The sequence below is a fragment of the Neodiprion fabricii genome, chromosome 4 (assembly GCF_021155785.1).
Source record: "Neodiprion fabricii isolate iyNeoFabr1 chromosome 4, iyNeoFabr1.1, whole genome shotgun sequence".
NCBI lineage: Eukaryota > Metazoa > Arthropoda > Insecta > Hymenoptera > Diprionidae > Neodiprion > Neodiprion fabricii.
Window position 1 is genome coordinate 15,459,272 of NC_060242.1, and position 13,872 is coordinate 15,473,143.

Here is a 13,872-nt window from a genome sequence, read left to right on the forward strand (position 1 = left end):
GGCTGCTTAAAAGTTTTTTTTGCTTTTCTACGGAGATAAAGGCACGATAGGGTGTTTTTTTCGACTTTTGAATTTTGAAAAGGAACACGTGGAAAATAAAAATTTCTCGTCCGTCGTTTTTTTATCAGGTTTTTAAAAATAGTATTTTGCTACGCGCAAGAAAACCATCACGAAAAATAGCACACGTTCTATCACCGAAATCCAGCACGCGACCACGCTTCGGAGCCATCAGAGGCGCCACTTTCTAGCAGCGCTCCCAGCAGAGCAGCCATCCTAGTACCCCGCATGCGATCTATCAGCAAAACAAGCCCCGTGTGCAGCGGGCTTAAGACCGTGGCCGGTATTCATAGTCAGTGCTTAAGACCGGACTCGAATAAGACGGTCTTATACGAGGCCTTAAGATGGCGTTTGGTTCCATAGACGTCAAACAAGACGGTCTTGAGACGCGGCAAATAAGACGGTCTTCATCAAGTCGGTCTTATTCGAAGCGTGCTTATAAGGTTGCATAGTCCCGTCTTATTTGAAATAAGCATGGTCTTGAGCACGCAACGTTTCATAGTCAATTAACGCAGTCTTATTTACGTATCTTGATCAAGTCGAGTTCGGACTGCACTTAAGCAAATGCTTGTTGCCTAAATATTACTCAATTGCTCTGATGCGTACGAAATTGATAATTACGAATTGTTTGGAAAATATTATATTCGAACAATATAAATTAACAGGAATGGATTGTGAAGGAATGTTTGGGAAAGTGCAGCTGGGACGGGATTATTTACTGTAAAAGGGTAGCAACGGAAACTTGCAATTGAAATAGAGGTTATGAGAGCATTCGCTTTGAAAAATTTGTGAAGTGAAGTGAATAGTGAAATTCTATTGACATGGTGAATATGCAAGATATGTTTAATTTCTACGATCAGATCGAAGAAATGAATAATATGATTGAGGTGGTTGCAATGGTCAACGTTGGGCCGAATGACGAAGACGAGGGTGAAGTACAGCGAGCTCTAAAGAGATACATCAGAGATGGTCAAAACCCGTTCGAGTTTTAATCCGTGCAGGAGTTCAAACGGCGATTCCGATTTTCAAAGGATGGTATTATGTACGGAATACTACCTAGAATTGAAGCTGCCTTAGTCAGTGCCAATAATCGTGGTCTACCTATTCCACCTGTCATGCAATTATTAATATGTCTACGATTTTACGCTACCGCTAGCTTTCAAGTAAGGATCATTGTGATTATAATTCCTGACATTCTACTGAAAATATAAAGTGATTTCATTGCTTCCTGTGATCATGGAATAAATGATTGCTAATACATTTTGTACTGTACAGAGACAATCATGAGAGACAACTTACTGGAACCCTGGTTGGAGATGCCAGCTATCCGTGCTTGCCATTTCTGCTGACTCCACTGGCAAATCCAATTACAGATGCTCAACAAAGGTAAGATAAAGATTATCGCATTACTTTAGATTTCGATAAGTAGTCATAAAATTGACAAAGTATACATGTGTGAATTAACCAAGTCGGTATCTTGATAGGTATAACAACGTACAAAGCAGAACAAGGCAAATTGTTGAAAGAACATTTGGAGTTTGGAAGCGACGTTTTCCTTGCCTATCCCGAGGTTTGGGAACCAAATTGTTGTGCTCTACCACAATTGTTGTAGCTTGTGCCGTACTACACAATTTATCACTAACATTGGATAATGCTGTTCCGGAAGATAATCGCATCGAAGAAGAAGAAGCGGATGAATTGCCACCTCTAGCACCGCATTGGCAGTCTGGAGAGGGTTTTGCAATACGCGAAGCTCTAATCGAACGGTTATTCATTTAATCAAAATATATGTATATCAAGTTAATTTAATTGTAAAGACTAATTGATTTTAGAATGAATATACTCCAAATATTTAATAAAATTGAATTTAATTTGTACAAACAGTTAACATTAGAATTACATATTTTACTCATAACTTATCATTGGTTCTCATTTTATTTTTAAACCCCTCACTTACTCATGAAAATACTGATATGTACGTAATTGTACTAAGCGTCAGTCTTATAGTTACGATAATACTTATGAAAATTTGTCTACGTAAAAATATTCTTCTTCGTTTTATAGCTATACCCCCACTACAAAAAATTGTACGCGATTTGTTCCCGTTTTTTAGTTCCTCTACGTGGCGCTAACGTTGTTGTGTTCATAAACTATAAAAATACTCAAGAGCTGCATGCCTATACGAATATCTTGCACAGGCTGAGAAATAAAATCCGAGCGTCTTATTGGGGGATACATCGGAAATATTCCGAACATAACCGAACGTCGAATAAGACCGTCTCAAGCTCAGTCTTCGCCAAGACGGTCTTGAATGAAATAAGCTAGCGCTTGAGACCAAATTCTTGACGAAGACCGTCTTGTTTTCCGACTATGAATACATAGCATCTTAAGACGGTCTTGAACGAATAAGACGATCTTCACCAAGACGGTCTTAAGCACGTGCTTGAGACCTGACTATGAATACGGGCCCGTGTTTCAGGCCGGTATTCATAGTCAGTGCTTAAGGCCGGTATTCATAGTCAGTGCTTAAGACCGGACTCGAATAAGACGGTCTTATACGAGGCCTTAAGATGGCGTTTGGTTCCATAGACGTCAAACAAGACGGTCTTGAGACGCGGCAAATAAGACGGTCTTCATCAAGTCGGTCTTATTCGAAGCGTGCTTATAAGGTTGCATAGTCCCGTCTTATTTGAAATAAGCATGGTCTTGAGCACGCAACGTTTCATAGTCAATTAACGCAGTCTTATTTACGTATCTTGATCAAGTCGAGTTCGGACTGCACTTAAGCAAATGCTTGTTGCCTAAATATTACTCAATTGCTCTGATGCGTACGAAATTGATAATTACGAATTGTTTGGAAAATATTATATTCGAACAATATAAATTAACAGGAATGGATTGTGAAGGAATGTTTGGGAAAGTGCAGCTGGGACGGGATTATTTACTGTAAAAGGGTAGCAACGGAAACTTGCAATTGAAATAGAGGTTATGAGAGCATTCGCTTTGAAAAATTTGTGAAGTGAAGTGAATAGTGAAATTCTATTGACATGGTGAATATGCAAGATATGTTTAATTTCTACGATCAGATCGAAGAAATGAATAATATGATTGAGGTGGTTGCAATGGTCAACGTTGGGCCGAATGACGAAGACGAGGGTGAAGTACAGCGAGCTCTAAAGAGATACATCAGAGATGGTCAAAACCCGTTCGAGTTTTAATCCGTGCAGGAGTTCAAACGGCGATTCCGATTTTCAAAGGATGGTATTATGTACGGAATACTACCTAGAATTGAAGCTGCCTTAGTCAGTGCCAATAATCGTGGTCTACCTATTCCACCTGTCATGCAATTATTAATATGTCTACGATTTTACGCTACCGCTAGCTTTCAAGTAAGGATCATTGTGATTATAATTCCTGACATTCTACTGAAAATATAAAGTGATTTCATTGCTTCCTGTGATCATGGAATAAATGATTGCTAATACATTTTGTACTGTACAGAGACAATCATGAGAGACAACTTACTGGAACCCTGGTTGGAGATGCCAGCTATCCGTGCTTGCCATTTCTGCTGACTCCACTGGCAAATCCAATTACAGATGCTCAACAAAGGTAAGATAAAGATTATCGCATTACTTTAGATTTCGATAAGTAGTCATAAAATTGACAAAGTATACATGTGTGAATTAACCAAGTCGGTATCTTGATAGGTATAACAACGTACAAAGCAGAACAAGGCAAATTGTTGAAAGAACATTTGGAGTTTGGAAGCGACGTTTTCCTTGCCTATCCCGAGGTTTGGGAACCAAATTGTTGTGCTCTACCACAATTGTTGTAGCTTGTGCCGTACTACACAATTTATCACTAACATTGGATAATGCTGTTCCGGAAGATAATCGCATCGAAGAAGAAGAAGCGGATGAATTGCCACCTCTAGCACCGCATTGGCAGTCTGGAGAGGGTTTTGCAATACGCGAAGCTCTAATCGAACGGTTATTCATTTAATCAAAATATATGTATATCAAGTTAATTTAATTGTAAAGACTAATTGATTTTAGAATGAATATACTCCAAATATTTAATAAAATTGAATTTAATTTGTACAAACAGTTAACATTAGAATTACATATTTTACTCATAACTTATCATTGGTTCTCATTTTATTTTTAAACCCCTCACTTACTCATGAAAATACTGATATGTACGTAATTGTACTAAGCGTCAGTCTTATAGTTACGATAATACTTATGAAAATTTGTCTACGTAAAAATATTCTTCTTCGTTTTATAGCTATACCCCCACTACAAAAAATTGTACGCGATTTGTTCCCGTTTTTTAGTTCCTCTACGTGGCGCTAACGTTGTTGTGTTCATAAACTATAAAAATACTCAAGAGCTGCATGCCTATACGAATATCTTGCACAGGCTGAGAAATAAAATCCGAGCGTCTTATTGGGGGATACATCGGAAATATTCCGAACATAACCGAACGTCGAATAAGACCGTCTCAAGCTCAGTCTTCGCCAAGACGGTCTTGAATGAAATAAGCTAGCGCTTGAGACCAAATTCTTGACGAAGACCGTCTTGTTTTCCGACTATGAATACATAGCATCTTAAGACGGTCTTGAACGAATAAGACGATCTTCACCAAGACGGTCTTAAGCACGTGCTTGAGACCTGACTATGAATACGGGCCTAAGACCGGACTCGAATAAGACGGTCTTATACGAGGCCTTAAGATGGCGTTTGGTTCCATAGACGTCAAACAAGACGGTCTTGAGACGCGGCAAATAAGACGGTCTTCATCAAGTCGGTCTTATTCGAAGCGTGCTTACAAGGTTGCATAGTCCCGTCTTATTTGAAATAAGCATGGTCTTGAGCACGCAACGTTTCATAGTCAATTAACGCAGTCTTATTTACGTATCTTGATCAAGTCGAGTTCGGACTGCACTTAAGCAAATGCTTGTTGCCTAAATATTACTCAATTGCTCTGATGCGTACGAAATTGATAATTACGAATTGTTTGGAAAATATTATATTCGAACAATATAAATTAACAGGAATGGATTGTGAAGGAATGTTTGGGAAAGTGCAGCTGGGACGGGATTATTTACTGTAAAAGGGTAGCAACGGAAACTTGCAATTGAAATAGAGGTTATGAGAGCATTCGCTTTGAAAAATTTGTGAAGTGAAGTGAATAGTGAAATTCTATTGACATGGTGAATATGCAAGATATGTTTAATTTCTACGATCAGATCGAAGAAATGAATAATATGATTGAGGTGGTTGCAATGGTCAACGTTGGGCCGAATGACGAAGACGAGGGTGAAGTACAGCGAGCTCTAAAGAGATACATCAGAGATGGTCAAAACCCGTTCGAGTTTTAATCCGTGCAGGAGTTCAAACGGCGATTCCGATTTTCAAAGGATGGTATTATGTACGGAATACTACCTAGAATTGAAGCTGCCTTAGTCAGTGCCAATAATCGTGGTCTACCAATTCCACCTGTCATGCAATTATTAATATGTCTACGATTTTACGCTACCGCTAGCTTTCAAGTAAGGATCATTGTGATTATAATTCCTGACATTCTACTGAAAATATAAAGTGATTTCATTGCTTCCTGTGATCATGGAATAAATGATTGCTAATACATTTTGTACTGTACAGAGACAATCATGAGAGACAACTTACTGGAACCCTGGTTGGAGATGCCGGCTATCCGTGCTTGCCATTTCTGCTGACTCCACTGGCAAATCCAATTACAGATGCTCAACAAAGGTAAGATAAAGATTATCGCATTACTTTAGATTTCGATAAGTAGTCATAAAATTGACAAAGTATACATGTGTGAATTAACCAAGTCGGTATCTTGATAGGCATAACAACGTACAAAGCAGAACAAGGCAAATTGTTGAAAGAACATTTGGAGTTTGGAAGCGACGTTTTCCTTGCCTATCCCGAGGTTTGGGAACCAAATTGTTGTGCTCTACCACAATTGTTGTAGCTTGTGCCGTACTACACAATTTATCACTAACATTGGATAATGCTGTTCCGGAAGATAATCGCATCGAAGAAGAAGAAGCGGATGAATTGCCACCTCAAGCACCGCATTGGCAGTCTGGAGAGGGTTTTGCAATACGCGAAGCTCTAATCGAACGGTTATTCATTTAATCAAAATATATGTATATCAAGTTAATTTAATTGTAAAGACTAATTGATTTTAGAATGAATATACTCCAAATATTTAATAAAATTGAATTTAATTTGTACAAACAGTTAACATTAGAATATATATTTTACTCATAACTTATCATTGGTTCTCATTTTATTTTTAAACCCCTCACTTACTCATGAAAATACTGATATGTACGTAATTGTACTAAGCGTCAGTCTTATAGTTACGATAATACTTATGAAAATTTGTCTACGTAAAAATATTCTTCTTCGTTTTAAAGCTATACCCCCACTACAAAAAATTGTACGCGATTTGTTCCCGTTTTTTAGTTCCTCTACGTGGCGCTAACGTTGTTGTGTTCATAAACTATAAAAATACTCAAGAGCTGCATGCCTATACGAATATCTTGCACAGGCTGAGAAATAAAATCCGAGCGTCTTATTGGGGGATACATCGGAAATATTCCGAACATAACCGAACGTCGAATAAGACCGTCTCAAGCTCAGTCTTCGCCAAGACGGTCTTGAATGAAATAAGCTAGCGCTTGAGACCAAATTCTTGACGAAGACCGTCTTGTTTTCCGACTATGAATACATAGCATCTTAAGACGGTCTTGAACGAATAAGACGATCTTCACCAAGGCGGTCTTAAGCACGTGCTTGAGACCTGACTATGAATACGGGCCTCAAAGTCTTTCATCGTTGTACAATTCCGCCGTTCCGTTTCCGTCCATGCCGACGGTGTTGCACTCTGTCGGCTGCATCGAAGAATACAGAGGTGCGGTATGTGTATGTATATATATGTGCAGTCGATGGTGTCTAGACGATTGATTCGATTCATGGACGTCGAACAGCTACGTAACGGCTTGGTAACGGCCATCGCCACCCTACAAGTTAGGTATGCGTCAGTGTGAAATGTGGTGAAGTAGTGGTTCTGCGAGGCGAGAAATTTCTGGGCGTCGTAAGGCTAAGCAGCAAGAGTGTGTTGCAATAAGGAGGGACTTGCCGCACGTAAAAATACACGTCGCGGTTCGTTCAATGCCGCATTCTGCCTAAGTACACTATAAAGGAGCGATACTGCCCGGCGCGAGTTTAACCTCAACTCTAGTACTCTATAGAAGTGCAAAAACGGTTTTCACACAACACGATGGAGATCCTGCAAAATATTTCAGCGGGATTTTGGTCCCCTGACATTTGGTTGCCGCCGAACACGACGTGGGCCGATCTCACGCCCACCGCAGACAACAACTTCCTAGATTACAGACACTTGATTTTCCCCATAATAATGTCCATCGGTATGCTGGGCTTGCGATACGTCCTCGAACGGTATGCATTTATCAACATAATCATGGTTATTAAAACGAGTCTGTTTTCCCTACGTGGGCAAAACCGTCGGATCCTTGGCTCAGATCTAGGATTATTATTGATGCCTTGACGGTTACGCTGTCTTCCCACCACGTGTATCACGCCCGCGATTATTGGTTTCGGTTTACGGCCGGTGATCGTGCCCACGTACAATATTAATTATCTAACAAAGTTGCCTTTATTTTTCATCACGCTTACCGTCCCGCCTACTTAATGTCAATAAACAACGGTAAGGTTAATCCGTACACTCAGAGATACATGGAATATCTCAGCAATAATATTTACCTCACGAAACTCAATTTACCTCGTTTTTTCATTCCCTATCCTTTTATCTTCATCACACCGATACTCTTACCAATTTGCCATTTTTAATTGAGCATATCACACTTTGTTTGACTCCTCGTCTATCAACTTTGATTTATCTATCACCTATGACCTGCGATATGCATCCCAGATGTGAAACTTGATTTTTCATAACAAGATTCAAGGACTTTGGTGTTTATCACATATTTTTTATCTTGCTTACTGCTCGTATTACTACCTGTAATTGGTTTTCAATTCATTCCTTTTCCGTCATTAACGTCCACAGTTGGAAAACAATAAATTCAGAGAGAGAGAGAGAGAGAGAGAGGTGGATTTAATCTCTCGATATTCATTAGAACTTATCGTTTTGAGTTTAATACGCAAAAACATGTTAATGACTTTTATGATGTTCTGGTTAGATTATGCCACTACTAATTAGTTTTCATATTCTCCTGTATGTTCAATTTTTCTTCCACCTTTAAGCCTTTTCCAATGTTTCAAAAAATCCAATGTCAACTATTGACAATGGAACATGAATATCCGAGAGCAATTATGTAACATTAGACAATGACTGCTAATGTAGTAACACAATAGCTTGAACATGCTGTTTTCTCCGTTACATTGGCTATACACACCTACTTGTAAAAGGCAAAAAACAGTTATAAGCCTTGAGTTGAGCAATTAGTATGCGACTAACGTACACACTGCTATCAGGTGCAGCATAGAAAGTAAAGGAAGAAAACTCCGTTACATCACACAACAGTTTAGCTCCTGATATCGCAAAAGCAATACTAACGATTCTTTTCATAGTAGCCAAATTTTCTCAAGTACTTTTCGTACCATGAGAATTTTTTATATATTTGCTGTTTGGATGAGGCATTTCTTGAATTCTCGTTACAAAGAATTTCATTTGTCTCTATAATGTCCTACAGATATTGCGAATATTCCATGCTAGTAAACCCATGTTTAATTACCATTGAAAGAAAAAAAAAAATATGTAATTTTCCTGTGGTATTTGGTTGACCAGTGTCGAAACTCATAACCACAATTAAAGTATACCGTGGATATCGGTCATTCAAGGTAAAAGGTAACAGGTGAGTAGTTATATAAGAATCTAGACAATGCCAGTTTTAGTCTCCCCCCACAGATGCATGTTCATTCATCCAAATCATCTAGGTTTTGATGACATTAAAGTTGAGTTATTAATTGTAGATTTCACTTTATTTTATTTGTTTGTTGATGTTGATTCAGTGTCAGAAAAGAAATTGTCTTGATTTGACAAAAAAAAAATTGAGTCTACCACTTTTATAATCTTTCCATTCTTGTTTCGTTATAGGTTCTGGTTTGCTCCGTTTGGCAAATCGCTAGGCATAAAAAATACAAGACCAAAGAAAGCTTCACCGAATGTGATATTAGAAAAAGCTTACACCGGAAAGAAGATAAAACACAAGCAGGTGAGATAATCACTTGCACTTTGTTATTCCATCTGTAATATTGTTTCTTAACGTGCAGTAATTCGTAATGAGTAATAATGTCTGCATTTGAAGGTGCTCGCCTTAGCAAAACAGCTAGACTGGTCTGAGCGACAAGTTGAAAGATGGTTGAGACTCCGCAGATCCCAAGACAAGCCTTCGACGTTGACAAAATTCTGCGAAAATAGGTCGGAAGTATTTTTTTTTTTTGTTCATCAGAACTTAATACCTACAACAAATTGGCACTGTAGTTGAATGAAGAAAAAAATGGTTGATTTTTCATTATTTTATAGATGTGTGAACTTTTGTTTTCTAGCTGGAGATGCTTGTACTACACTTATTCTTTTACTTTCGGTCTGACTATATTGTGGGACAAGCCCTGGCTATGGGAAATAAAAAATTGCTATTACAATTACCCCTTTCATCCCGTCACTAGCGATGTATGGTGGTACTACATGGTCTCAATGGCGTTTTACTGGTCGCTAAGTTTCTCGCAGTTCTTTGACGTCAAACGAAAAGATTTTTGGCAAATGTTCATTCATCATATTGCCACTATAATCCTCATGTGCTTTTCATGGATCGGAAACTTGACCAGAATTGGTTCTCTAGTCCTATTGGTGCACGACTGCGCTGATATATTCTTAGAAGTAAGATATTAATATTTCTAATAGTAGTAAAGTAAGATATTGACAACATTAACTAATTTTTCACTTGTCACACGTCATTTCAGGCAGCAAAAATGGCAAAGTATGCTAACTACCAAAAATTATGTGATTTCATATTTGTTATCTTCACCATCCTCTGGATTGTTACAAGAATGGGTGTTTATCCATTCTGGATTATTTACAGGTAAATTCTTCACCAGTGTCATCTAATTGTTAAATTTGTTTTTAATCACAACTCACTGAAATATATACATTGTGTATTACTTATCTTACAGCACAACGATAGAAGCACCAAAAATTGTGCCTATGTTCCCTGCGTATTTCATATTTAACGCGTTGTTAAGTTTATTACTTGTACTGCACGCGATATGGACATGGCTGATTTTGAAAATCGCGTACAACGCATTTTACGCTGGACAGGTTTGTAGCGGTCAAATTTTATTTTACAAAATTCTGCAAAATTCTTTTCATTGCTCACTATAAACCTGAGTTTTCTCGCTGTTCTTGAAGAGTGATTGTTGAATTTTATATAGATGGAAGGTGATATACGGAGCAGTAGTAGCGAAGACATATCAGATTCCCTGATGAATTCTTCCACCACAAACAACTCGAACGAACCTCAAAAAGTAAAAGTAAATCAAAGGGAAAAGCAGCATTAAAAAGAACAAACATTATGATTACAGAGAAAAGGAGCTGTAATCGAGTGTTTGTATGACTTTTTGAAAATTACAATGATGCAAAATACAATACGTGAACTCGTGATAATGTAGATTTAAAAAATGCCAGCTTATCTAATGGCAGGAGCGTCTGAACTACATCTCATTGCATTTATTGTATATCTAGGTACAAAGAGAGGGTAAAATTTAACTACATTTTTATATTCATAGTTCATGATGAAGTGATGCGGTAAAAAAACACAAAAAAAAAAAAAATCAAACACTTTTTTCCTAAAGAAGCTGGAAATTATTTATTTATATTAATAAATATAAGGCAAAAACAAAAGAAATATTTACTCCTGGCACGAGCTGACCCAAAGAAAATTAATATTCGCTCATTTTATATTACTTAAATTTTTAATAAAAATGTTTGTTCTTTTTTAGCATGAAATATTTTATTTTCAATGTTAAAAAATGGCGTAACACAGTTCTTAACTCTCTAATCACACAATTTTTCTCTTTCCAATCTTCCCACATTCAAATTACCTCAAAGTACAAAAAATAAACTATCCCTGTAAAGGTAAACCTTGACATTTTTTTTTTCACTCTTTCCATCAACTTAGACAGGCATTAAAATAAAATCCATCATTTCTTACTTTAAATATTACCTAAGTATTCGTATGTATAGCACAGTATGAGATATATGTATAAAATTAATTGCTTACAGTAAAATTGAACAATTTAAATCCAATACTCCTAATTCTATATTTGTATTTCAGAATTCTTTCTCAGAAATGTCGAGCTACGAACAAATCTATGCAGCTGCATAGATATACTAAATTATTTTTAAAGTGTAAACTGATTAAGTAATTGGAAAAACTCTGACATTGGCATTTAAATGTAGATAAGATCAGCAAAAAGAAAAAAGAAAGTAGTGAGGCTTGTAAAATGGTATTATTAATTTTAATGAACATATATGTATCGCAAATAACTCCGTTGTTTATGATCTACTGTTATAATTTTGTAATTGGATATCAGGAAAGCAATGCTTTGTGAAATCCATTTACCCTCCAACTTGTAGAATAAACATGAGATAAAAAAAGTATTTATAAACGCGTAGGTACAACTCAATCATATGTGGGAAAAAAAGGACGTGTATATAAGTAGGTAATACTTACGAACAAATATATCTTCTTGTCCAGCTTGGTTATCAATTTTGATTGAAAGTAGCCAAGATTTCAAAATCTTGCTACGTAATCATTATTCAATTAGTTAAGTGTACGTTAGTATTCATTAATACGACGAGTAATAAATAAAGTGGGGGAAGTGGGGAAAACAATCGGACAAAAAGTTTCCCAAACAATTTCAAAGTTACTGTAAAACGTTATATTTGAATAACTTTTAGGGTATTACCGGGGACTTGTTCTAGCTTGAAGTAAAATGATTCGTTTCATCTTTGCTTATCACCGGGTAATGCCAGGACGTGTTGTAGCAATTATGTTTAGGAATACATATACAGAGCCTTGCAATAACCGGAATCTTTGAAAGGTGTCGTTAATTTTGAGTGCATACAGAATATCAAAATAATTTCCCTTACTATCTGCATATTTGAAAATTTTCCGCCATTCAAATTCAAATTAGCCGTCCCAGTTTACAATGCTTCAAATGTAAGATTACAAACTTATCGCGACTATACTATGTTTTCCCGCTTGATATAACACTTGTTGAATCGCTTAGTCGTTGAGTTATATTTCAAATTTACAAAGTTATATCATTAATAATTAGGAATGCAGAACAAAAAAGTATAAGTTGATTTATACATTATAGTATGCACGACTGCTTTGTTCAAAGTTCCCTAAAAGAACATTTTGTTATATTACCCATAATAATAATAATAATATATCACAATGTAAAACAAAATACTTTTATCGCACAGCTAGATGTAACACACAAGCTGTATACAATATATCGACATTTACCTATATAACAATAATACATTATAGAAGACTACAAAACATTTTTGTACATCGAAAAGTTTATTCCAATGAGAATTAAAGACACAATTTTGTCCGTGCAAAATGACGAAGATAAAATAATAATAATAATAATAATAACAACAGAACATTAAAAGCCTCAAACAAAATAAATCCACGATGCCTCATTACCTTTGCGATCAAATTTATACCAGCAACCGTGAAGATAATCGAATAATTGTGGAGAATGAGACTGGAATAGAGGAATGCTGTAAAAATTTTGCAGGTACGTAAAACGAAGAACCAAACAACCGCGGGTTGATTTTTTGAAGAATAAATTGCAGTAGTGCAATAGTCAATCAAATATATATTTCTTGTCTAAATATCTCTAAAAGTGTTGTATACATCGAAAAAAAATGATTAAAGTTTATTCAGATATTTTATAATAATTATTACGTACATTATTATGTATAGAATTGTATTAATGATTAAATTTTACTGTTACTAAAATATTACTACGTAATAATAATAATAATAATGTTAATATTATAAATTTGCAACCGTAATACATACATATATACAAATAATATGGAGTATACTCCGATCTAAAATTCATTTCCTGTTTATTATCGTTACAAGTTTTGTATAATTTACTTCCATACTTTTTTGCCCGCGGAATCATTACAAACCTTTCAAAATCTGTAATATAATATAATGCACCTATCTACTATATTCGTTTTTTTAATTTCCAAGTTTATCGACAATGAAAAAAAAAAGCGAATATATATCCCTTCAACTTTACCTTGTTCATTTTTCTTTTTCGTCTAAATAATATTACCGAATTATTAATAACATCAATGCGTCATAACATATTATCATGTCTGTGCACAAACGGGTAACAATCACAGTGTTATTTCTTAAATCGTTCATATAATAATGCATTATTACTTACAGAGTTACTCATTTTATTTATTAATATATATATGCATGCGTGTGTGCGTGTGTGTACACTAGGCACACACGCACACATATAATATATATATCATGATTTACATTATTTTATACACTACATATGCGAGTTAAAATACGGTAAGGCCTCGTACAACTACGGCTTGAATATTTTTAAAACATTTCTTTCATAAAAAGGGTCTGAATTGTGTGTGGAAATTTCTGTTAAGAGGAAAGAAACGCAGTTTAAGAATGAA

General features: G+C 36.0%; 1 protein-coding gene and 3 long non-coding RNA genes across 4 annotated transcripts; all 4 read left to right on the forward strand.

Annotated features, from left to right (window-relative positions):
* Nucleotides 1-1,340: 1,340 nt before the first annotated feature.
* On the forward strand, nucleotides 1,341-1,918 carry LOC124180365. The gene is made up of 2 exons (XR_006870241.1): nucleotides 1,341-1,443; nucleotides 1,542-1,918. It is a non-coding gene; the product is annotated as an uncharacterized LOC124180365 (long non-coding RNA).
* Nucleotides 1,919-3,563: 1,645 nt separating this feature from the next.
* On the forward strand, nucleotides 3,564-4,144 carry LOC124180366. Its single transcript, XR_006870242.1, has 2 exons — nucleotides 3,564-3,669; nucleotides 3,768-4,144. It is a non-coding gene; the product is annotated as an uncharacterized LOC124180366 (long non-coding RNA).
* A 1,593-nt stretch (nucleotides 4,145-5,737) lies between these two features.
* On the forward strand, nucleotides 5,738-6,312 carry LOC124180373. The gene is made up of 2 exons (XR_006870250.1): nucleotides 5,738-5,837; nucleotides 5,936-6,312. It is a non-coding gene; the product is annotated as an uncharacterized LOC124180373 (long non-coding RNA).
* Nucleotides 6,313-7,063: 751 nt separating this feature from the next.
* On the forward strand, nucleotides 7,064-11,835 carry LOC124180347 (ceramide synthase 6). The gene is made up of 7 exons (XM_046565788.1): nucleotides 7,064-7,559; nucleotides 9,238-9,355; nucleotides 9,449-9,561; nucleotides 9,690-10,020; nucleotides 10,104-10,222; nucleotides 10,314-10,458; nucleotides 10,572-11,835. Exons 1-7 carry the CDS (start codon nucleotides 7,381-7,383, stop codon nucleotides 10,695-10,697), a joined length of 1,131 nt encoding a protein of 376 aa, XP_046421744.1. The 5' UTR covers nucleotides 7,064-7,380; the 3' UTR covers nucleotides 10,698-11,835.
* The last annotated feature ends 2,037 nt before the right edge of the window (nucleotides 11,836-13,872 follow it).